This window comes from Chenopodium quinoa, unplaced genomic scaffold (genome assembly GCF_001683475.1).
Source record: "Chenopodium quinoa cultivar QQ74 unplaced genomic scaffold, ASM168347v1, whole genome shotgun sequence".
Taxonomy (NCBI): domain Eukaryota; kingdom Viridiplantae; phylum Streptophyta; class Magnoliopsida; order Caryophyllales; family Amaranthaceae; genus Chenopodium; species Chenopodium quinoa.
Genome location: NW_018745617.1, coordinates 2,295,161 through 2,318,534, shown reverse-complemented (window position 1 = coordinate 2,318,534; position 23,374 = coordinate 2,295,161). Strand labels below are relative to the sequence as shown.

General features: G+C 31.1%; 1 protein-coding gene and 1 pseudogene across 1 annotated transcript; one reads left to right on the top strand and one right to left on the bottom strand.

Annotated features, from left to right (window-relative positions):
- The first annotated feature begins 8,680 nt into the window (after positions 1–8,680).
- On the top strand, positions 8,681–13,464 carry LOC110716650 (annotated as a pseudogene).
- A 5,467-nt stretch (positions 13,465–18,931) lies between these two features.
- LOC110716624 (non-specific lipid-transfer protein-like protein At5g64080) lies at positions 18,932–20,818 on the bottom strand. The gene is made up of 3 exons (XM_021895271.1): positions 20,313–20,818; positions 20,174–20,206; positions 18,932–19,386 (listed from the first exon to the last, which is right to left on the bottom strand). The coding sequence occupies exons 1-3, from the start codon at positions 20,650–20,652 to the stop codon at positions 19,187–19,189; spliced, it is 573 nt and encodes a 190-aa protein (XP_021750963.1). The 5' UTR covers positions 20,653–20,818; the 3' UTR covers positions 18,932–19,186.
- Positions 20,819–23,374: the final 2,556 nt, after the last annotated feature.

Below are 23,374 nucleotides of genomic sequence, written 5' to 3'. Positions count from 1 at the left end.
AAAATTTGAAAATCAAGTGAAGTTCTTGTGTCAAAATACGTAGTATTTGATCAAATATACACAATGAAGTTTTCAATAGTGCTGTTATACGATACTTCGTTACATATCTATACTATATACTTTTTGTTGTAATTAACATTTAATGGATGAAGTATTAAAAGGTGTTTTTTTAAAGGAACGGTTTCACGTGACACTATTCAAAATATATGCACTATGTTACAATGTCACTTCCCCGAGCTAGATTCGAACCCGTATCCTCCAACACATAAATGATGTAATATATTTACCATCTCAACCAACTTTTATTAACGTTTTAAATTACATATAATAAACATTATATATTCCTTTTATTTATTAAGGAATTAGAAATTATATAATTTATTTATTTTTCACAAGAATAGAAAATAAATACATATGAGGTAAAAAAAAAAAGTAACACCCGAGACAAACGCCCAAACCACGTACTTCCGACATTGAGAAAAGAATAGATATTTAAACACTTTATAAGGCTAAATGAGTAAGGGGAACACTCCTCCTTGCCAAATGAGTTTAAGATGGAACCTTCTTTGGTCTTGTGAAGTGGACTCTTTCTTTTAGTTGCGGGTGCGGTCCATACCTGTATTTAACATAAATATATGTATTCCCTTTTTTTATGAAGAAAAATATATGTACTCCCTCATTTACTTAAAATGCCCTAAATTTAAAATGTCAACTGAAATATCCTTATAATTTCGAAGATGGAGATTAGGGGGAAACAAAATAAATAATGAAAAAATAACTAGAAAATAATTGTGTCCTTAATCATCAATAATTATATACTAAAAGATACATCAACAATGACACGTGTCATCGTCTGGTGTGTCCTTAAATATATTTTTTTTTATATTTTTTATTTCTTTTGAGTAAATATTTTTTTTAGTAAAGTTTAATGAGGTAAAAAAAATTGACTAAAATGTAAATAACCTTGATTATAAAAAAAAATAATAATAAATAAATAAATATACACTATTTAGATCTTTATTTCAAAAAAAAAAAATTAGATCTTTAATTTTAGAAAGAATAAAATGCAATAACTTTTTTTTTTTTAAATGCAATAACTTCTCTAAGAAAAATATCAATATATCATATACAAAGTACATTATCAACATAAGTATTTTATTACTTGTTTTGTTAAGTAAATTATTTTGATGATTAATATTTACATAAGAACATCAATCAATAACTATATAATTTATTGATTGATAACCATTAATCATTATATAAAATATTACCAGTATATAATTTAAAATATATTGATATCTAATTAGAGTTCATATTAGATAGAAGTTGAATAAGAATAATATATTGACGGAATGATATGTAATAATATTATTTTAATTAGGTTGCACATTTTTGGTTGAATATAATAAAGTGATTTTAATAGTGTGTACAAAGAAAATTTATTCGCAAGTTTTGTACATAACTTTAAAAAATTTCATTTAGTTAATAAGAAAAATAACAATTTAACCACACAGAAATATATAATAACTATATGTTTAAATTCTTAACTTTAAAGTACATATTTAGCTAATCGGTTTTTTCATGACTATGTTTCATTTTTGTAAATATTTCTAATTTTTGGTAAATATTTTTCATTTATTGATAATAACACGAAAAATTACCGGCCATCATGGCACGGGACGACTTAAACTAGTATATTATATATATCTTAACCCATTGTAAAATAGAAATTTCTCAGCTAAAATGAATTTTTTAAAATGGAACTTTTTGCTATTATTTTGAAAACCTAACTTCATTTAAATATAATTAAGCTAAGATGGTTGTGTCAGCCATTAGTTTGTATAATAATTACAGATTGTTTACATCCAAAAGCTTTAGTTTATATAATAATTACATATTGTTTACATCCAGAAGCTTTAGAATTGACCACTTGATGATACATAACACAGTAATGTGGAGCTCACTAATTGTTTGAAAAGCTTTATATTATCTATGCTTTCAAATAATTAGGATCGAAGGATAAGTATGTATAATTGTATCCACTAATTCTCCATTTTTTTATTCTCCCATATTATATATTTGGTCAAACTTTGAAAACTTTAAGGAAAATTTGTCAAAAATAACACCACATTTGGGCGGTCTTCTAATAATAGCACCACCTTTTGATTATTCCAGAATAACACCACCTTTCATATGTATTTGCCAAAAATGAAACAAAGCCGGTTGGTAACCTATTTTACTAGTTTCCTGTGACACATGTCACAATGTCATTTGGAATATGGTTAAATGTCCAAACTTTAAATGTACCTTTTTAATTAGTACAATGATAACTTATCATTTGGAATATGGTTAGATTTGTCTCTTGTATTCTTGGTGTGTTATTTTTAACTGATTTGATCTTGATCTTATATGAACAAATTAAATTTAAACTTATTAGTCCTTAAAACTTATTTTAGTATTAATTTAAACTCGAGTAATTCTTATTAAAATGTATTTTCCTTAAACTGAACTTATCAGAACTTATTTGATCTTAAATAAGTGAAAATAAGGTGAAAAGAAAAAACATGAACCTTCTCATTTTCTTTTGACACGTCTGTCAATACACATTTTAAGGGCGTATTCGGCAAAATATAGTTGTGAAAGTAGTTGTTAGCAATGAAAGTAGCTGTTAGAGCAACTCCAATGGTTGCTTTTAGGGACTATAGCTTGCAATTTTAATAATTTTCAAGCTAATAGCTAAACCATTGGAGGATAGTTTAATAATTAGCTTGGCCAAGCTAATGCCAAGCAAATTAGCTTAGCTAAGTTAGCTTAGAAATTAATTGTCTCTAATAAAATACTAATTATTTAAAAAATAAAGCTAAAAAATCTAAATGCTAATTAGCTTAACCATTGTGGCATAAATTAGCTAGAATGAAAAATAGTTTTGTAATCCTAGGTGGCATGGCAAACTAATTTGATAATTAGCTTGTCGTTGGAGTTGCTCTTAGTTGTGAAGATAGATTATTTACTTATGAGTGTTTGGTAAAGTAACGGTTGACTAATTGTTACATATAAAAATTAATATTTTATTTGTAAAACTATAGATTAATTTTCAACAACTACCTTAACAACTACCTCTAACTTCAAAAACTAATATTTCTAATTTTTATATATAAAAGCTACCTCCATCACTAAAAGTTACCTCAGTCACGCATTACATTGCCAAACACTCAATTTTTTTTGCTAAGTGTGGTTTGACTTGTTTGACATGGTCAAGTCAAGCTATTAAAAGCTAACGCCGAACACGCCCTTAACCATTGATAAAATTTTATGTCCAAAAGTGCACATTTACCATTTAGTTATTTTTTTTCTCTTAAACTACGTCTAATATAAAGAATTTCGAAAATTCTCTTAAACTATGAATTGTGTGGATTTTAAATTTATGAACATTTGGAAGCAAATGCATTGTTATATATGGAGTATATATATGTTCGCTTATATTTTTATTATTACTGTATTTTGGATTATTTAAGACCAATTCAAACTCTTTACTTGGTTTTTTTTTTTTTTTTTTTTTTTTTTTTGAAAGATACTTGGGTTCACTTTGCTTATGTTATGGGTTGGCATTGAGAAAATCCATCAAATTCGATATGGATGAACCTAGACGTGATATGGGATCTCTCAATTTCTGACCTTATTTGTTTATGCAAAAAATGGCAAGTTTTTTATGCACTCTTCAATTATTTGGAGTTTTAAATAGCAAGACGGTTCTCATGATGGCAACTTGCTTGTATTTTTCTTTTTTAATTAAAATTTTAAATTAAAAAAGCTTCTATAAACTTGTTTATGTATTAATATTAATCATCATCATCATAATCGCTTTATTTTCGCACCAAAAAAAATGCTTTATTTTGCTATAAAACACTGTATATTTTTTCTTTGAACTACATTTTTCGATAGTAGTGCGGTTGATATTGATAGAATATAAAACATATTTCTGGGCCTCAACCATAAGTTTAAGCATCATTTTCTAAGAATCTTATGCATAACTAAATTACAACCTTTCGACTTTATGAGAAGCTTTTATTTTTGGAAAAAAAAAAGGTGTTTAGAGTGATACATGTGTTGGTAAGGTGTCATTAACGGTAAGGAATTAAACATCTTAAAATAAATCACAAAGAGGGGAACATATATACATACGAGTACTTTGTTTTATAATACTTGTACCACATTGACATGCTATGTAATAACTAATAAGAGAATAAAAAGTAGTTCAAGTGGTTAGAGTTTCTCTCTGACTTTAATTACTTTTGTAGCATGTGAAGGATGTATATTGCAAGTATGTATTTATAAGAGTTAGGTCAGGATCAACGCATGCGGGCCAATAAAAGAGGTCAATTTTTATTGGGATTAAGCAAATTTGGTCAATATGGATCACAATCAGACCAATAAACGAGCAAAGATTAAAATTAAAGAGAGGAAAAAAAAAAACGTGGTACATCTGAATAATTGGACTAAAATTTTGGTCATGTATTAAACCTTCTTAATAAAAATCTAGCCCATTAAAGATCTTGTCCAAAAAATTCCGTCTATCTTCTAACACATATGTATTCATTGAGTTAATCCATTCAATAACTATGGGTCTGTTCTCTTCACCTTAAATTATTTTCACTTTAGTTCAGTTTCTAATTTCCTTCTCTCATAAAATATTCAGTTCAGCTCACTTCACTAAATCAGAGGATATTTGCAAGTATTAACGACCTACCTATCGATAAAAATAGAGTACACCTTTATTGAAACAAAACAACATAAGAGATATGCTCTGTCCATCTCAATTTATTTCACCCACTATCAGACTAAGGGCTTGTTCTGATTTACTGAACCGAGTTGAACTGAACTGAACTGAATTGAACTGAACTAAATATTTTACGAGAGAAGGAACTGAACTGAACTGAATTATTGGAGCTGAACAGACTGAACTGAACTGAAAATAAGTTGAAGAGAATCGACCCTTAGAGTATAAAAAGTTATGCTAAAATCAAATTGTTTAACATGAGACCAACTCTTTTCCATTTGAGCATCACTCAATCACTCATCTAGAATACCAGATCTAATTAGCTAAATATAGTTGTTTTAGTTTTGCCTTGCTATCAGTATCCAGGATTTTTAAACTGGTGAGTCACCATCAATAATTGATCACTTGCTTCAATCCAAAAATTATATATATATACCAAAATGATTTCAATCCAAAAATATGACATAAAAATCCATACTACAATGGTACTTATTAATTCAATCTTACAAGTCGAAAGTACATACATCAAATAAATAACATGTTACAAATAAATGGTACTATAAAATAATTACATTAAATTAACTTTATAATTTTTTACTTAATTGATAGCACAAATATAGTATAAATAGAAACAAGAATTAAAAAAATATATATAGTGAGATAACTTAAGAGACCGGCTATTAAATATGCCGGTCTCTTTAATGAAAAAAATGCAGCGCAATTGCACAAAAAATATTCAAATTTAATAGATAACCGGTCTCTTTGATATTTAAAACACTGACGCAGTGCTAAACTCAGGTAGGTTATGTAGCCATAGGCCCATATTTTGAACTTTTTTTTTCGGGCGGGTGAGTCACGTGCACTACCATGCACATGAATAGATCCGCCCCTGCTTGCTATGTTATGATTTTGACTTTTGAACTTAATAATGTGTTTCAATAAGATTAAATAAATAAACACAAGATTCGGTTAGTTTATTCAAAATAATATATATCGTTTACAGTGATTATAAGGTATAAATGTATAATACACTCATAAATTTTTATTTGTTACAATAATTTGATATGAATATCATACGTTTAAGGATTATTTTTAAATTACTACCCAAAAATGTACCCATTTTCAAAATAACCACCCGTTTAATTTTTTATTTTATTTTACCACCCCTTAAATTAAAATACTACTCAGATTACCACCCATTTTAAAATTCCGGCGGATTTCTTTTGTTCAAAAAAACTACATGATCTATAGTTATTTCTTTTGTTCTGTATTGGTTGTCACATTGCTTCGATCACCTAATTAAGATAAAGTGTACGGAGTAAATTTACATGTGTTATGCGATTAGGGTGTGTCTTACGGTGTTATCCTTGTTTTTATGGAAATTTTATTACATGTTTACTCAGTACATTTTTGTATTTTTATGTCAAGAAATGAGCATAATATAATTGAGTATTGCGGTTCATTTTATATTCTTTGTGCGTAGATTAGTACATTCGAGTATATAATAGTTTGTTCACTGTAATAAGTATTCCCAAACGTGAAGAAGTTTTTGATGCAGAGGAAATTCTCATGTGCGTATTCTGCACTCAAGTCTCAAGCCAACTGTTGAATATAAATTTAAAGAGTTTAGGTGGTTGGTCTCCTTTGAATACGAGTAGGTACGTTTGGAAAATAAATGGTTATTTCTTTGGCTACCCATAAAATGTGAAGTATGATTATGTCACTATCCATCTACTTATCATATTTGTAGTATACAACAATTGCATAAATCATAAGCCTCCCATGAAGTCTTTTTAAGGTGCACTTTTTCTGTCATGCTAAAAAAGAGCAACCTTCTAAAGTTCTAAACAGACTTCTAACAGAACTGAAAGATGACTTTATCACTTTTTTAAAACTAAAAATGGTCGACGATCTTTGAGGTGGTCCCCTCGGTTATACGCATTTTCTTGCTATTTTATTGGAGGATTTAGGAGGAGTGACTACTAGCTTAATCTTGCTCGTGCTAGTCTTATTTTAGTTTGTTATGTTTCCTTTTATTTCCTCCGCATTTCCTAGCTTGTTATTGTTTCCCTTTCATTTTTAGTGGCTTTAATTTGCTCCCCGGTTTCACAGTGCACTTTCACAACTTCACTAAATTATTTTTTCTAAAAAAAAATAACGAAAAAAAAGAACAAAATTCTAGAGTAACATATGTCAATTAGTTAAATATTTAGGGTTGAAAGCTAGGTAAGATTTAAATTATATCTCCAAATCTAAAAATAATCTATCTATCTATACTATATACTAAAGTAATCCCCATAATATCCTTAAAGTACACTTGGCATTACCTCATAAAAAAAAATTCCGCTAAAAAGTTTGTTATCTCTATTATTATTATTATTATTATTATTATTATTATTATTGAAAGAGTTTGTTAAGTTTAGCATTATATTTAGAGAAGAGAATGGTACACAACCATAATAATTTAAATAAAATTATGAAAGTGTAGTAGTAAAGTATATAAAAAATGTTACATACTACTATATAATACTAATTAATTGATAATAAGATTAAGCTTTAATATTACAAGTACTAAAAATCTTATTATTACTCTGTATTTCTACCTTTTCACATTACTTGATATCACAATATAATGTTTATTATAAAAAAATTTATGTTTTTCTTATAGACAATGATTTCGTTTTACACCTTTTTTAATAAACGAATAATGAAAGTAATATAGTACTTTAAAACCGTGCATAACATGGTTCTAAACTAGTACTATATACTAAAATAATTACCAAAGAGGACACTTAGCATAATTTTGTGAAACATTTTCTCTGCAAAATGCTATTTATTATTTTCTTTAAAAAATTCTGTTAAAATTATTTTATTAAATGTTATTTATGCAACACATTATTTAAGAATTTAAAAGATAGACATTAAAAAATTCAAATTTGAAAAAAAAATTGTTACATAAGTCATTTAATTTCAATTAACTATATTTAATTTCAATCGACTATAATTATTAATAAATCTTATTTTATAAATCTGTGCTTTGCACGGGCCAAAAACTAGTTATTAAAATAATTATTACCATCTCTATTTCTTTTTATTTGCAACGTTTAGTATAAAAGAAGCTACATATACATTAAATTAGATTTAAAGGGTCTGTTCTTAATTACTGAGCTGAACTGAACTGAACTGAACTGAACTGATTGGAGCTGAACTGAACTGAACTGAACTGATTGGAGCTGAACTGAACTTAACTGAATTGAGATGAAATGAATATTTTATGAGAGAGGAAAATTAAGAGCTGAACTGAACTGAACTGATTGGAGCTGAACTGAACTGAACTTATTAGAGCTGAACTGAACTGAAATTAAGTAAATATGAACAGACCCTTAATATATTGTACTTTATTTTAAGATGACATCTGTCTCCATATCTTTCGGTCTTTCCTCACCACATGCACCCCTACTTTTTCACTCTCTATTTAATAGTCACAAACAAATTTCGTAATAAAACCTCATTTTTGCAAATAAAAAGAAAAAGAGGTTATAAACTTTGGACTTAATGTCTGGATGAGATGAATTTCTCATACATATGAATGACATCATAATTATTAATTACTACTCCACTGTTCTAGCGTCAAATTCATCTGGCCGCTGACGTGGCTAAGCTAACTTCCTTCTCAGCCAAACTAGGTCAACGAGATCACACCATTATATAGAAAGTCAACTATATGCACATAAATCATTGATTATATTATTATTCTCACAAATCAGTGAAGAATCATTTTTAATTTTCTTCTGATGATGGTTAATATACAAGTCACATTTTGAATCTAGATCATATAATATCCACATTCATTTTATTCATAACACTTGCGTAACACCCTTATATATACTTGTCACAATACATCTATAATATTTCATGAAACAAACAACAATCTAATTAATTTCATCTCTTTTTTTTTTAGCTAATAATTTTGAGGGAAGACTAAAAGAGAGGGTTCCAATCACCAACTATGAGTCGCATTGGTGACGAAAACATTGTTACCAGTGCAGCCTCATCTCGCCGTCGACCGGAGTCGTTGCCACAACTCCATAGTGTTGGAAGGCCTGAAAAACAGACTATATGGCAAGATCTTGGTCATACCTTCAAGGAGACTTTTTTTCCTGATGATCCTTTGAAGAGTTTTAAGGATCAACCGGCCTCGAAAAAGTTCGTCCTAGGGCTACGCGCCGTTTTCCCCATTTTCGACTGGGGAAGACAGTATAACCTTGCCAAATTTAAACATGACGTTATTGCTGGTATTACCATCGCAAGTCTCTGCATACCACAGGTAACAACAATTTCTATTGTAACGTTTCTTTTTAGTACTGACATTCTACGATGCACGGTTACACCCCGTCTCTAACATATTAGAGACGCGTGGTAAACAAAAAGAAGTGCTCTCTTTTTTTTTTTCTTTTTTTTTTTTTTTTTTTGTCAAGTATAAATTAAATTGATTTTTCTGTTGTATAGACAGCTCGATCATTCACTTAATTTTCACTCATCATAGCTTCTTTAATTTAATTACGTTCATGTGTATTAGTTTCGGACCTTTACAACCACTAACCCTAGGTGATCGCCACGAAAAAAAACTGGCCTTGTTATTGCATTGTGATATACGCAAATGTTTAACATTTTTTCTTTTTGCAGGACATTGCATATGCAAAACTTGCTTATCTCAAACCCGAATATGGATTATGTGAGTCCTACTCCCTACTATTTCATACATGTATATGTATATCGTTCAAATAAGAAAATGATGTAATTAATATGACATTTTAACCTTACAAATATGCATATATTTTTGTTACACTTGCAGATAGTAGTTTTGTACCACCTCTTATATATGCTTTCATGGGAAGCTCAAGAGATATAGCTATCGGTCCAGTGGCGGTCGTCTCGCTCCTACTCGGGACTCTACTTAGTGCTGTGATTGATCCTGATATTAATCCAGTTGAATATACTCAACTTGCATTAACTGCTACGTTTTTTTGCTGGTATCACTCAAGCCACACTTGGTTTCTTCAGGTATAAATATGTATAACACTAAATCATCTGATGTGCCCATTTGTTATTACGCTTATTTGGAGTTATTAAAATGAGCAAGTAGATTTTTTAATTGAAATATATATGCTCTTTTATGTGCATTATTAGTATAAATGTAGTTAATATAATGTTAAATATTTTTCATAAACAATTTTATATTAAAACTCTCCTACTCTCTGATTAAAGTAAACAAAACTAGTGCCAGTATAACGTACAGGAACATCTCTTCTATTCCCTTAATTAAAACATCTTTCTTAACCTCCTTTGTTTTTTAGCTTTAACTTATCTTTGACATGACTAAATTTTGTTTAATATTTGTGAAGAAATAATGTTATATGGGCATTACATAAAATATTTAATTTTCTAACGTCATACAATTTGTGCACTTTGGACTTGTACACTGTATATTCACATGTTATACTTTTACCATAATATTTTTCACCATCATATACTTGGTATGTTCTTTTGTAATATTCTTTTGTTTTTGTTCGGAATCTTTCTGAATGTAGAATAAATACTCTCTCGGTAAATATATATGAAGATGTTGAAAAGGATAATTAAAGATATTATTAGTTAAAGTTACGTGTTGGCAAGTATGCTTGATCAAAGTGGAACAACTAACAGAGGAAGTTTTTCGACTTAAGTTTGAATGCTCCAAAGCAAATTTTTGAGGAAAAGGCCTTAAAAGTCGCAATTATTTGATTTAGTTTAGCTTAAGTTGATTGATCTAGATTAATTTTGTAAAGGTGTATGATCTAATGAAAAGTTTTGCCTCTGATTGTTAGGTTGGGCTTCTTAGTTGACTTCCTTTCCCATGCCGCGACTGTTGGATTTATGGCTGGTGCAGCCATTACCATTGGTCTTCAGCAGCTCAAAGGCTTGCTTGGCATAAAGAAGTTTACAAAGGACACTGATATAATCTCAGTTTTAAAATCGGTTTTTAGCCAAGCAGAGCATGGAGTAAGTATTATTCTTCACTACCTTTTCCAATGTCGAACATTTTACATACTTTGTATATGTTACTGGCCTTATTGCCTTGTGCTTGCTGATTGCTTGTCTAAAATGATCTCTTGGTTCGATTACTGATACCGGGTTTTGTTTATATGTTGACAGTGGAACTGGCAGACAATAGCTATAGGTGTATCATTCTTGATTTTACTCTTGATCGCCAAGTATATTGTAAGAATGTTTCTGAACTAAACGGAGTTTTTGTTAGGCAATGTCAGAAATTTGGTTGCTAAACTCGAATTATATATATCTTTTACAGGGAAAGAAAAACAAGAAACTGTTTTGGGTTCCTGCAATGGCTCCCCTCACCTGTGTTATCCTGTCGACTCTGATCGTGTTTGTTACTCGTGCTGATAAGCATGGGGTTCAAATTGTAAGTTCTAAGAAGAAAAAAAAAAATTCATCATGTTACCCTGTGAATACTTTTTTTGTGCAAGTAATGAACTGTGTTAACATAATATTTTCGATAGGTGAAACACATAGATAAAGGAATCAACCCGCCTTCTGCTAGCAAAATCTTTTTCACCGGACCTTACCTATTGAAAGGAATCAAAATTGGTGCTATTGCTGGTGTAATTGCACTTACGGTAAGAAAATTATGTAATATCTCTTATATACCTCAGTTTAAATTCAAACTCTGCGAAAACTTAATATTTTTTGTGAACTTGATGTTGCAGGAAGCAGTAGCAATTGGCAGAACTTTTGCAGCCATCAAAGATTACTCTATTGATGGAAACAAAGAAATGCTTGCCTTAGGAAGCATGAACATTGTTGGCTCAATGACATCTTGTTATGTGGCTACTGGTAAAAATTATTGCTTTCGGATCTCAGTATTACTCCCTCCGTCCCATATTTGATGTCACAATCATTAGTACAACGAGCCTAAGAGTATTAATAGTATACGGTATTGGTGTGTTTTGCAGGCTCATTTTCGCGCTCTGCAGTGAACTTCATGGCTGGTTGCCAAACAGCAGTCTCTAATATAGTCATGTCAATGATTGTATTCTTGACTTTGATGGTCATCACACCTCTGTTTAAGTTCATTCCAAATGCTATTCTCGCTGCCATCATTATATCCGCAGTGATTAACCTTGTTGACATTGGAGCTGTAGTTCTCTTATGGAAGATTGATAAGTTCGACTTCATTGCTTGTATGGGAGCATTCTTCGGAGTCATCTTTATATCTGTTGAGATTGGCATCTTGATCGCGGTATAGTAACACCCACACAATTCTGCACTTCCTAGTTAATTTTCTTCTAATGTTTTAGTCTTGACCTGCTTTTTGTTGCATGATTTATCAGGTTTGCATTTCCTTTGCCAAGATTCTGTTACAAGTAACAAGGCCAAGGGTAGCACTACTCGGAAACCTTCCTGGAACTACACTTTACAGGAATATTCAGCAGTATCCAGCTGCTTCAACCATCCCCGGTGCTTTGATTGTGAGAGTCGACTCTTCAATCTATTTTTCAAACTCAAATTACGTCAAGGACAGGTACTTATTTGTTTCATCATACTCCATTAGTCACATTTCGAACAATTTTGATGCTTAAAATGATTTCAATGTCATTGAAGAGATTTCATGAGCTATTTAAATTATGCATAAACAAGTTAATCTATTCTCTTTCAGGACTCTGAGATGGCTAGCTGATGAAGAAGAGCTGAACAAAGAAAGTAACCTCCCCAAAATTCAATATCTGATTATTGACATGTCTCGTAAGTCATCTCTCAAAATAATGTTACGGAGTATGATCTTTCATTCCTCATGAATGCTTACCAGCACTAGAGTAAACCTAGCATCTTCTAAATCGTCGTTTTTTTTATTCCCTTTGCTTGCAGCTGTGATCGATATTGACACCAGTGGTATTCATGCTTTAGAAGACTTAAACAAGAGTATTCAAAAGAGAGAAATACGCGTAAGAACTAACCATGTTACATTGTTCAAGTACTTGTAGGAATGTCTTGTGAACTCGAAGTATCAAAGAAATCCTAACATTTTCTCTGTTTATTTTTTTTTAAACAGCTTCATTTAGCAAATCCAGGGTGTGTTGTTATGACAAAACTACATGATTCCGGGTTTGTAGATGTTGTTGGACAAGACAATATTCATCTAACAGTTGGAGATGCTGTTCGAGCATGCAATAGAAAGATACTAGAAGAAACTGCTTGATTTAACTCATCAATCTCACAAGTATACTTGAGCTAGCTTTAACCATGATTCCTCTGAAAAATCAGTGCGGTTTCTAGTGCTAAAGCTTGATGTTTTTGTTATACAACATGTTAACTTGAAACTATCCATGTAAATATGTACTCTTACTCTTGGTAAGATAACATTAGGTCGGTGCAAGCTAAGCCGGTTGTCTTATGATATGTGATTATCTTCTAAACACATTTTTTTTAATGGAGCTTCATTTTTTATGTTCGGCTTTTGATCCTCCCATTCTACTGAATCGTTTGAGATTGAGAGTCCTTGAGAGGTTACTTCTAATACAGATCTATACAATGTACAATTTGAAGTGGTACAAAGTATTGATCAGCGTGATCACTGTAAGAATTTACCATTTTAAGTGTGTGGTTGTGAATCAACCTTTAATATTTTATGAAGAATGAAATTTCTAATTATTGAAGCTTGGAGTGAAATTGACTATCCATTAGAGTATAACTTGAAGAGTAAAATTATGGGTTATCAATCTTGTTAATTAGATCAACACAAATTCCAAATCATAGAAAGAGTGTGTGTGTGTTTTTTTTTTTTTTTTTTTTTGTTTTTTCCTTCTTCTCCAAACTTTGAACGTTGGGTTTAAACATATAACAAGTGCTTAACTTTTGGTGGATACATGTTGCCTTTTCCCTTGATGTTGCTAGACGCTACTCCCTTCTATTTGTGGGGACCGGAAGGGGTCACTATGACACGCACTATGTCACACACAAAACAATCAACCCAAAATCAATCCAATAAAACCAAACTCTTACACAACCAAGACAGCAAATAAGCAGTAGCAAAAGTATAATAATGCCAACAATAATCGGAAGAAACAACATTTATCAACATACAAACATTATTATACGTGGAAAACTCTTCGATGTGAAGGATAAAAGCCACAGGACCGTTTAAGGAGTCCACCCTATCTTCTCTTACTGATAATTGAGGATAAAATGAACCAAAATTTGTCTACTAAAGTTTTACACACCCACCAACAACAACAAACAACAAGAGATCAAAATTAGAGAGCAAAAGAGTGAACTTCACCCAAAAAGACAGCAGTTTTGTCCATAGACGATTTTGACTAAAATAAAACTCAAAACGACGATCCAACCGTTCAAAATGAAGCCTTTGATGTCAAGAATAAGCTGTAAAATTTTGAGCCCGATCCAACGGTAAAACTCTAGTAACAGACAGTTTTGTAAAGATTTTCCACAAAACTCCGAAGTTGGATGTTGTTTACAAGAACCCTCTCTTTCTCTCTCTCTCTCTTTTGTGTGTATGAAATACTCCCTCCGTTTTTAAATACTTGCTTCATTTCTCCATGTGCGGAGTTTTAGGAGAAATTGAATAAAGTGATAAAATATAGAGGTTGTGAGGTTGGTGGAAGAATTAAAAAAAGTAAAAGGCAAAAGTAGTGGAGAGAATTGGAAGAGAGATAATACATGTTGGGTCCACTAGGTGGGAGAAATTAATTAAAAATTGTAAGAGCTTTTCAAAAAAGAAAATGAAGCAAGTATTTAAAAACGGTCGCAAATAGAAAGTGGAGCAAGTATTTAAAAAACGGGGAGAGTATTCGCTACTTGCTGCTTACTTGTTCACTTGTTGAACACAAGATATCTCATCTAAAGCTTTCAAGAGTAGCCATAAAAGTCATCCCAAATATGGACCAAAAAATAAGACTTAACAAGTCCGTGAAAAGAGCCCATAATACATGAGTCCAAAAAACAATATATGGATATTGCAAATTGGGCTGGAACCACAACACTATTTTACACGCCTACAAACTATTAAGAAAAAAATAGTTATTATTTTATAAAAGATGTATTTACATAATCCAGCACTTGATTATAGGATAGTTTTGTAACGGCTATTGTAGCCATTATAAAAAACAAAATCTACACTATTATGTAAATAAGGCCATTAATTTAAGTTGACAAAGAAAATTTCTTTAACTAAACTACTACGAGTCTACGACAGCTTCCAATATGAATAACCACAATCCACTAGAAAAATTATGCACCATTGTCAACTAAAAGAAAGATATTGCAATTTAATAACTTTCCGATGCTAAGGATTCCGACGAATTTGCATTTATTGTTGAAACTTGCTGCCAAAAATGAGCAGCAGAAACTTAATTCATAAGATTTATGGGGAGAATTTGATAGAAGAGTGGGGTGCAGAGAGGAGAGAGAATCACATAAAAAGAAATCAAATTAGTGCAAGAATGAATTTGATCCTATCCAATCATCCATGTACTTCGTATTAAATTATCCAATGTATAAAATCATATTTCTTTTTGAAGATTAGTTGATAGTTTGTTATATATAGTTCAATCATATCCATGTTTTAATTGTTCCTCTATAGTTATTTAATGGAGATTAGGATGAATTTAAATACTTAGAAGATCATCAATGGCAGTGACAACTGACAACTGACACAAGTACGTAGTGTTTTTCGGTTTTTTTTTTCTTTTCAAAATAAATTAGTTTTTAAAACATTCATATTTTAGAAGTCAAATATTGAATGGATAAGATTAATTATTAATATTTAAGCGGTTGAGATTGAAATTATTTATAATGGCCACATTTTTTATGCAGTCATTGAATAACCTTCCTTGATTATATTAATTATTTTATATTAATTAAGGAAAATGTTATATATAACCCTCAGGGCTACATATAAGCATTAAATTTACACTTGAAAATCGTAAGAAATTAATAATTCATCAAAATATAAACACTAATAACACTGATTTGCGCGTGTTTTTGTCATGAATTTCTAATTTTATACAATTTTCAAAACTATATTTAACCCTTAAATATAACCCTTATAGCTACATATAACATTACCCATTAATTAATAAGAATTCAATAATCTTCTTGTATTTAGAAGTTTAAACAAAAGATACATTGGTGAAAGTATATTCACACACTCTGGAAGTTAAAAATGGAGTGTCAGTGCACATAAGTTAAAAATGGAGTGTCGTGCGCATAAGGCGGTTTGATCATGGAAGTATTAAAGTGTTGGAAACTTTATCAAAAACCACCAACTAAAAAAGCTTTTTGTTTTTTTTATTATTATTTTTTAGAAGAACCACCCACAATTAAATAAAATGTTGTAAAAACCACCCAAGCTAAAAAAATGTTATAAAAAGCCACCCATTGTCAGAAATAGGTTATTGACCGCCCTCCCCTTGCATTGACCATCCTCCCCATCCTCTCGAAAACCCTAGAATTCACCGGAAAGTTCGGCTGCCCCTCCCCCCTTTGGTGAATTCTAGGGGTTTTCGAGGGGATGGGAAGAGTTGTAAACACCAGGGGAGGGCGGTTGACACCGGTAAATATGGTCAATAGCCTAATTCCGACAGTGGGTGGCTTTTTACAACATTTTTTTTAGTTTGGGTGGTTTTGTACGATATTTTTTTTATTGTGGGTGGTTTTTCATAAAAAAATTTGTTTTTAGTGGGTGGTTTTTGACAAAATTTCCTTAAGTTTTTTATATTAATATCCTACACTCAAATGGGTTATGAGGTCGGGTTCATCAAGACTAGTTTGGGTTTGAATCAAAAGTTGGGTCAATTTCGGCAATCAGGTCTGTTTCTGAATTTTGATATGTCCGTTATGTGTTAAAGTTTGTTAAGGATAAAAATGGTCATTTAATCGGACCATGTAGGATGCGACGATTGAGACTAATCTATCAAACCACCAGCCAGGGGCACGTTCACGGGTGGATCAAAAATACGTAGTAATGAAATATGGAATACAAATTAGCTACAGAAACTTGACAAGGTGTTCCAACGAAGCTAGTGGCCTGGAGTACAACCCGTGCCCATGCCAATCATGTCCACTCATGAATTCTATTCAAGTTATGTTATAAATCAGCCCAAATACTAAATCAACCAAGAAAGGAGATGAGTTTCACAAGTGTATTGATCAACAAGGAAATTAATGAACACTCACCCTAGACAATCTATTATCTTTTGATTCACTTCTCAAAGTGATTACAGAAAATGAATGAATACACTTATCAAATTAAAATATTTTAGCTTTGGGATTAAAATATTAAAAAGGGTTAGATACTACGATTATGTAGTATACGCAATAATTATAGGATCACGGAGTATCATCTAATCTCTTCCTCAGATGCTTGCTATGAAGCTGTGTTACATGTTACAAGTTACAGCTCTTATAAGTATAAGGGTCTGTTTATATTTACTGAATCGAGCTTAACTAAACTAAACTAAACTAGACTGATTGGAGCTAAACTGAACTGAATTGAATATTTTATGAGAGAAGAAAATTAGGAGCTGAATTAAAGTGAAATGATGGGAACTAAATTAATCTGAACTGATTTAAGGTGAAGTGAACGGACCCTAAGATATTGAGAAAGTATTATGGAGTATATTTGTAATTCGAAATTTATAATACTGCTTAATAATTGATCATAATAATGAATAATGATAATAACAATAACATGAAAACATAATAATACATGGAAAAAAATATATACTACTGTTGAAATTGTTTCTATGGAGGCGGATGCACGATGCTCCGTGCATCCGTTTTCTCTTTAAAAATGCGGAATGAACATTCCGTTGTTCAGTAAAGAACATACATTTGTTTTGTAAAGAACATATAGCTTTTTCATAAAGAACATCACATATAGCTGTATTGTAATGAACATATAGTTGTTTTATAAAGAACATATAACTATTTTGTAAAAAAAAATCCAACTTCATGTTCTTTATATAAATCTAAAGAACATCGTAATATTAATTGAAAACATGATAATTAGAGGTGATCAACTTCGGCCCGACCCGACCCGGCACAGCCCGATCCAGCCCGAAAATAGGGCAGGTTTAGACAAGCCTAGAAATGCATTTTTAGTTAAAAAATCGAAACTCGGCCCGAAAAAAAAGCCGAAAATCCAAATTAGAGCTGTATTGTAATGAACATATAGTTGTTTTATAAAGAACATATACCTATTTTGTAAAAAAAACATCCAACTTCACGTTCTTTATATATATCTAAAGAACATTCGTAATATTAATTAAAAACATGATAATTAGAGGTGATCAACTTCGGCCCGACCCGATCCGGCCCAACCCGATCCAACCCGAAAATATGGCGGGTTTAGACAAGCCTAAAAATGCATTTTTAGTTAACAAAATCCAATCTCGGCCCGAAAAAAAGCCGAAAAGCCCACTACATTTTCCGGGGTTTTTGGACACGAGATATTATGTTATGGCCCAGCCCGACCCGATTTTTTTATCACCTTTAATGATATTATAATGTAATGAACATTATTTTTATTCAACCACCATAATCTAAATATAAAATTCAAAGAACATTTCAAAATAAACAATTAACATATGTCACAAATAAAAGTACATTATTATGACAATCAAAGAACATGAAGATAAAGAACATTATTTAACTACACGTTATTTTCTTTACAATTTTATAACATGTTCTTTGCACTTTAACGGAATGTTCATTACATTTCTATACAATGTTCTTTACAATTCTATAATATGTTTTTTTCAGTTTAACTAAATGTTCTTTATATTTCTATGCAATGTTCTTTCCGCTTTTTTTTTTTTTAAGAGATGCACCATGTGGATCGTGCATCCGCCTGCACGAACCATGCATACTACTACTGTTACGACGGCATATAAGAAGTTAAAAATGAAAAGAATGGATTATAAATAAACATTTATACATCAATTTACTCGTAAATTGTCGATAAAATTCTCCACTTAATACTAAAAAAAAAGAAAATATATTTGATACTTATATGCGGCAAGGGCTACATATAACTTTACCCATAATATATGGGTAATATATTATAAACATAAATCATAATCAAGACATCATAAATTCAATAGTTAGAGATAAGAAAATATAATCAAGAAATACAGAGAAATGTCTGGAAACATAGAATAAATAAAGGTCTCCTCCATAATCAATTCCAATTCCTCACCACCACAAAACCAAAAAAAATTAAAAATGTGGGTCAACAAATGTAAAACAGAATAATAGTAATGTTTAACCAAACAAAGTACTTTCCAAATATGCCACTACTGCTATGCAAAATTAAGCTCGTCTTTAAACCCCTTAAAAACTTGATAAAAATGCTCCTAACGCTGCTAGACCAACAACAGTCAGTTGTGCTGAGATGCCTGTAGCAGAGGATGCACCATTTGGGCTGCTTGGTGACATTGCAGGTGATGATACTGTGCTGCCTCCCGGACCCATTGCTGCTGCTGGAGCCATCGAAGCGCCTGATGGAGCACCCGCCGGAGAAACCATACCAGCTACAAGTACAAAAATGACAAGGATCACAGTTAGTTCAATAGCAAAGGATCACAAATAATGTTACAGGTTAATAACAGAGGATCATTGATACCAATCAAGTAATTCAGGAAATTCAATTAGTCATTTATAGCTGTTGAATTAGATAAACAACACTGATTGATCCCTAAATTATGCAATAATAATGTAACAATTATAATCAATTTGAGAACAAGTAAATGAGTACGTAAAATATTGAAAAAAACTATGTAAACACAAATTAATTAATTATTCTAAAATCCTATAAACAAGGAAAATATTCCTTAACAAATTAAAAAATTAGAAATCCCACAAACATTCTAAAGATCCAAACAAAAATACTACATACTTCAATTTCGATATTCAAATCGTCGAGAACACAAAATAAAATTGTTTTTCCAGAAAAAATAAAATTGCCCCTAAAACCAGGTTTAAAAATCCACTTTTTTAAAGTCCCTAAAAAAAACCACTTTTGTAAAGCCAAAAAAAAAACAGCATGCTGAAATTTCAAGCTAAAAGGAACCCTTTTTTTTTCTATTTATCTTATTTTTATAATCTGTAAAATTAAAGAATTTTACTCCTAACACAAATTTCCAAAAAATTCACATTTCCAAAAATTAAAATACGTATTTCGTATAATTAAAGCATACCATTGTTTTATTCATATACAAAAATCAAGAGTAATTTAAGTATTTCGTATAAAACAAAAACAAACGACAGAAAAAAGCGACGGAAAGCAATACAACAGAAGCGTCGGAAGTAGATAAATACCTGGAGAAGGAGCGCCAGTTGGAGATATATCCACTGCAAAAACAAATTTATTAAAAAAAGAAAAACAGATTATTAAAATCGGCATATTTTTTGTTAAAAAAAAAAAAAAAAAAAAAGTTAAAATCAAAAACAAACTTACAGCCACATTTGGCAGCAGAAGGAGCATGAACATGACAAGCATCAGGAAGACCAACAGCTTTAGTAACATTCAAAACGACACCGAATTGAGCACTACTCTTAAACCCTTCACAAAGACACTCAGCATTCGTTTTAAGCACAGATTTCAACCCTGAACAACAGTTTCCTTCTGGTTTATTCACTGCACTTCCATTCGTTACGTACGAAAGACAATCCGACATGCTCAGCACTACGCTCGTGCAGTCCACCGGTGCGGGCGATGAGCCCTTTGACTCCACCGTTGCAGCCATTGCGATAGCAACTAACATTAGGATCACGTACTTCATAATAGTTGCTGCCATTGGAAGAGATGATAATAAGATTTCACAAATGAGATGAATGAAAAAAAAGAGAAGGGAAGTTTCACAAGTTGGTTGTGTTTGTGTTGGTGTGGTGGAGTGATGAGAGGAGAGTGAAGGTTAAAATAGGGAGGGGGAAAAAGGAGGGACACGTGGCGGGCATCGAGGGAGTATAGGGATGAGGGAATGTTATGATGAGAAGCATTTGGGGTTTTGAAAAAATGTGAAAAGGGGATTTTTGAGGGGGATGATACAGTGGGGTGGCTGTGTGGGAAGGTTTGGTAAGGTCGAATAGGAGGATGACACGTGTGAAGGTCAGGGGTTTTGATGGGTGAGTCAATGAGGGTGGACTAGGATGGTTGAAATGGGTAAAAAGGGTAACTGTTGGTTTTAGTTTTTACTGTTTTTACTGAAAGGTGAGTTTGTTTACCAAATGAAGGGTAATTAAAATTGATTGACTCTGACTTGTATGTAGGGTAAATAAAGTAGAAGATGATGGGAGATTATGATTCCATATTTGAAACTAGGAATGGAAAGGTTGTTATTCTCTTTTTATGATGTTCAATAATGTTGGTTTACTCATAGGTGTTTTAAGATTGTATGGAAAATGATTTGATGCGAACATATTTCGGGCTTGATGTGTGTGCAACAATGCTATAATTTTCATTTTTCATTGTATAATGTGTTTATGCGAAACAAATTTTATGTTATCTAATTTAACATGTATTGATTTTTTATTTTTTTTTTTTTTTTTTTTGAAAAAAGTTCTAAAGGACACTGAATTTCATTAATATAAGTCATACGACTGCTACAATTGACAATGAACGATAATGAAAATGAATTTAACAAAATCAAACAAGAATTAATCGGGGAAGGGCTAAGAATCCAAATACATAAATATAACAATTCGGCATATTCTCGATTCGTTGTCTCATACAACTTTGAGTGGATTCTTTGTCGCTTCGCAATTTTGTGAGAAAGTAAATTCTTGTGCTGATTCCGTAACCCGAATCCGAGCCACAATCAATAGTAGCCCCACACAACCGGAGACCAAATTAAGCACAAATAAAACTTTGTCTTTCGAAGGAGTACGAAAAACCTTGTCTTTCGAAGGAGAGAAACCCTTTCTTTCGAGGGAGACATTATTGTAACCTAAAACAAAAGGCTTAAAAGTAAATCAAGATTGAGGCTTTTCACCGGTAAAATCCAATGGAAGCCCCTTTAAAATTGACAATGGAGACTAGGTTTAGGAGAGAGAAGAGAGAAAAGGAGGCTAGGGTTTTTTCGTTAACATATATTGATTTTTATTGTGGTAAGCCCCGTCACTAACAATATGGTGATTATAGTCAGTCCCTCCATATAGGTTTTAGAATTATTTGTTAGTGTGTGCAGGGATACAAATTTGAAAGATTCGTCTTGCAAATTTGTGGAATTGCGAGACTGTTGGTATAGCGGTGCAGATTTAGAAGATTCGTTATGCAAATTTGCAATCTTGATAATCGATCAAGTTTTATCACTTTTGCGACTATATATTAATGGAGCTTCGTCAAGAATGATACAAAATTGCAAAGACATTATCCAAGAGCAGCTCATAAATGATGTCATTATATTAGGGGTGTTTAATTCTTTATTGAGAATGTAGATCTCTTAAGGGATGATTATAGGTGTCAAATATCTATTACTATTTAATGAAATCACCTCTCCCTATTCTATTCCAAAAAAATAAAAAATAAAAAAATTTAACATATCAAAAGATTATTTAAACTAATTTTAATAGTAAAGTAAAACTTTACAAACTTTTAATAAAATGAGGTGTACAATAGATATTATATTTATATGGGTGTAAAGTTTTTTTTTAAAAAAAATGCTTACGGGGGCCTAAGGCTCCGGATATGAGTGTAAAGTTAAATTAAAGTGATAAAAAATTATTCCGATATTGATAAAAATCGTACTGATACAAATAAATTGTAATCTACTAGTATATTTAATTAATTAATTAATTTACAGTTATTAGAGGAGTAAAAATATTGAGTAAGTTGCCTCAAATGTATTTAATGTACACTAGCATATATATAATTGTAACCTAGATAGCTTGATTTAATTTCCTTTTTGGTTTTGAAGCTGGTGATCCCATGCTAATATTAGAATGACCCAAAATATGTGACCATATATATATATATATATTCGAATTGAGCTCGTAATTAGTAAAAAAAATAACGTAATTGTCTCATTTTTACAGTTTTCCACAAATTGATATATTTTTGTTATGCAAAATGAGGCACTTATGTTATTTGTTTGCTAATTTCGAGCTCAATTTGGATCTTTAAGGATTGAAATGACCCCTAAAACATTAACCGAAGATTTTTCGACATGTAAAAGTTGAATTGAGCTGCAATTTACAATTTATACGAACTTTGGGCTGCAATTTGCAAAAAAAAAAAAAAAAAAAAAAAAATGGCTGCAATTTGCAAAATACGAACTTTAAATGGTTGCAATTTGCAAATTTTCCTATTTATTATATACTTCCTCCCATTGTTTCACATCCATTACTTTTCAATAAACAATTAACTCCAATATCTTTCTTTTATAATTATTTAATAACTCAAGTACCCCACTTATCTCTTATTTCATTTAAGTCAATTAAATTGTCTAAAACTATGTGTCGGTCAAACTGTAACACTAAGTGAAATACAAAAGGAGTAATATTAATTATTAATTAACATCT

Bases quoted from the DNA above. Each gene is read 5' to 3' on its own strand.
- LOC110716624 (XM_021895271.1), bottom strand. From the start codon at position 20,652: ATGGCAGCAACTATTATGAAGTACGTGATCCTAATGTTAGTTGCTATC. The intron at 20,207-20,312 runs GTAAGTTTGTTT...TTGTTTTTGCAG, and splicing joins TTCTGCTGCCAAATGTGGCT to TGGATATATCTCCAACTGGC. The intron at 19,387-20,173 runs GTATTTATCTAC...TTGTACTTGTAG, and splicing joins AACTGGCGCTCCTTCTCCAG to CTGGTATGGTTTCTCCGGCG.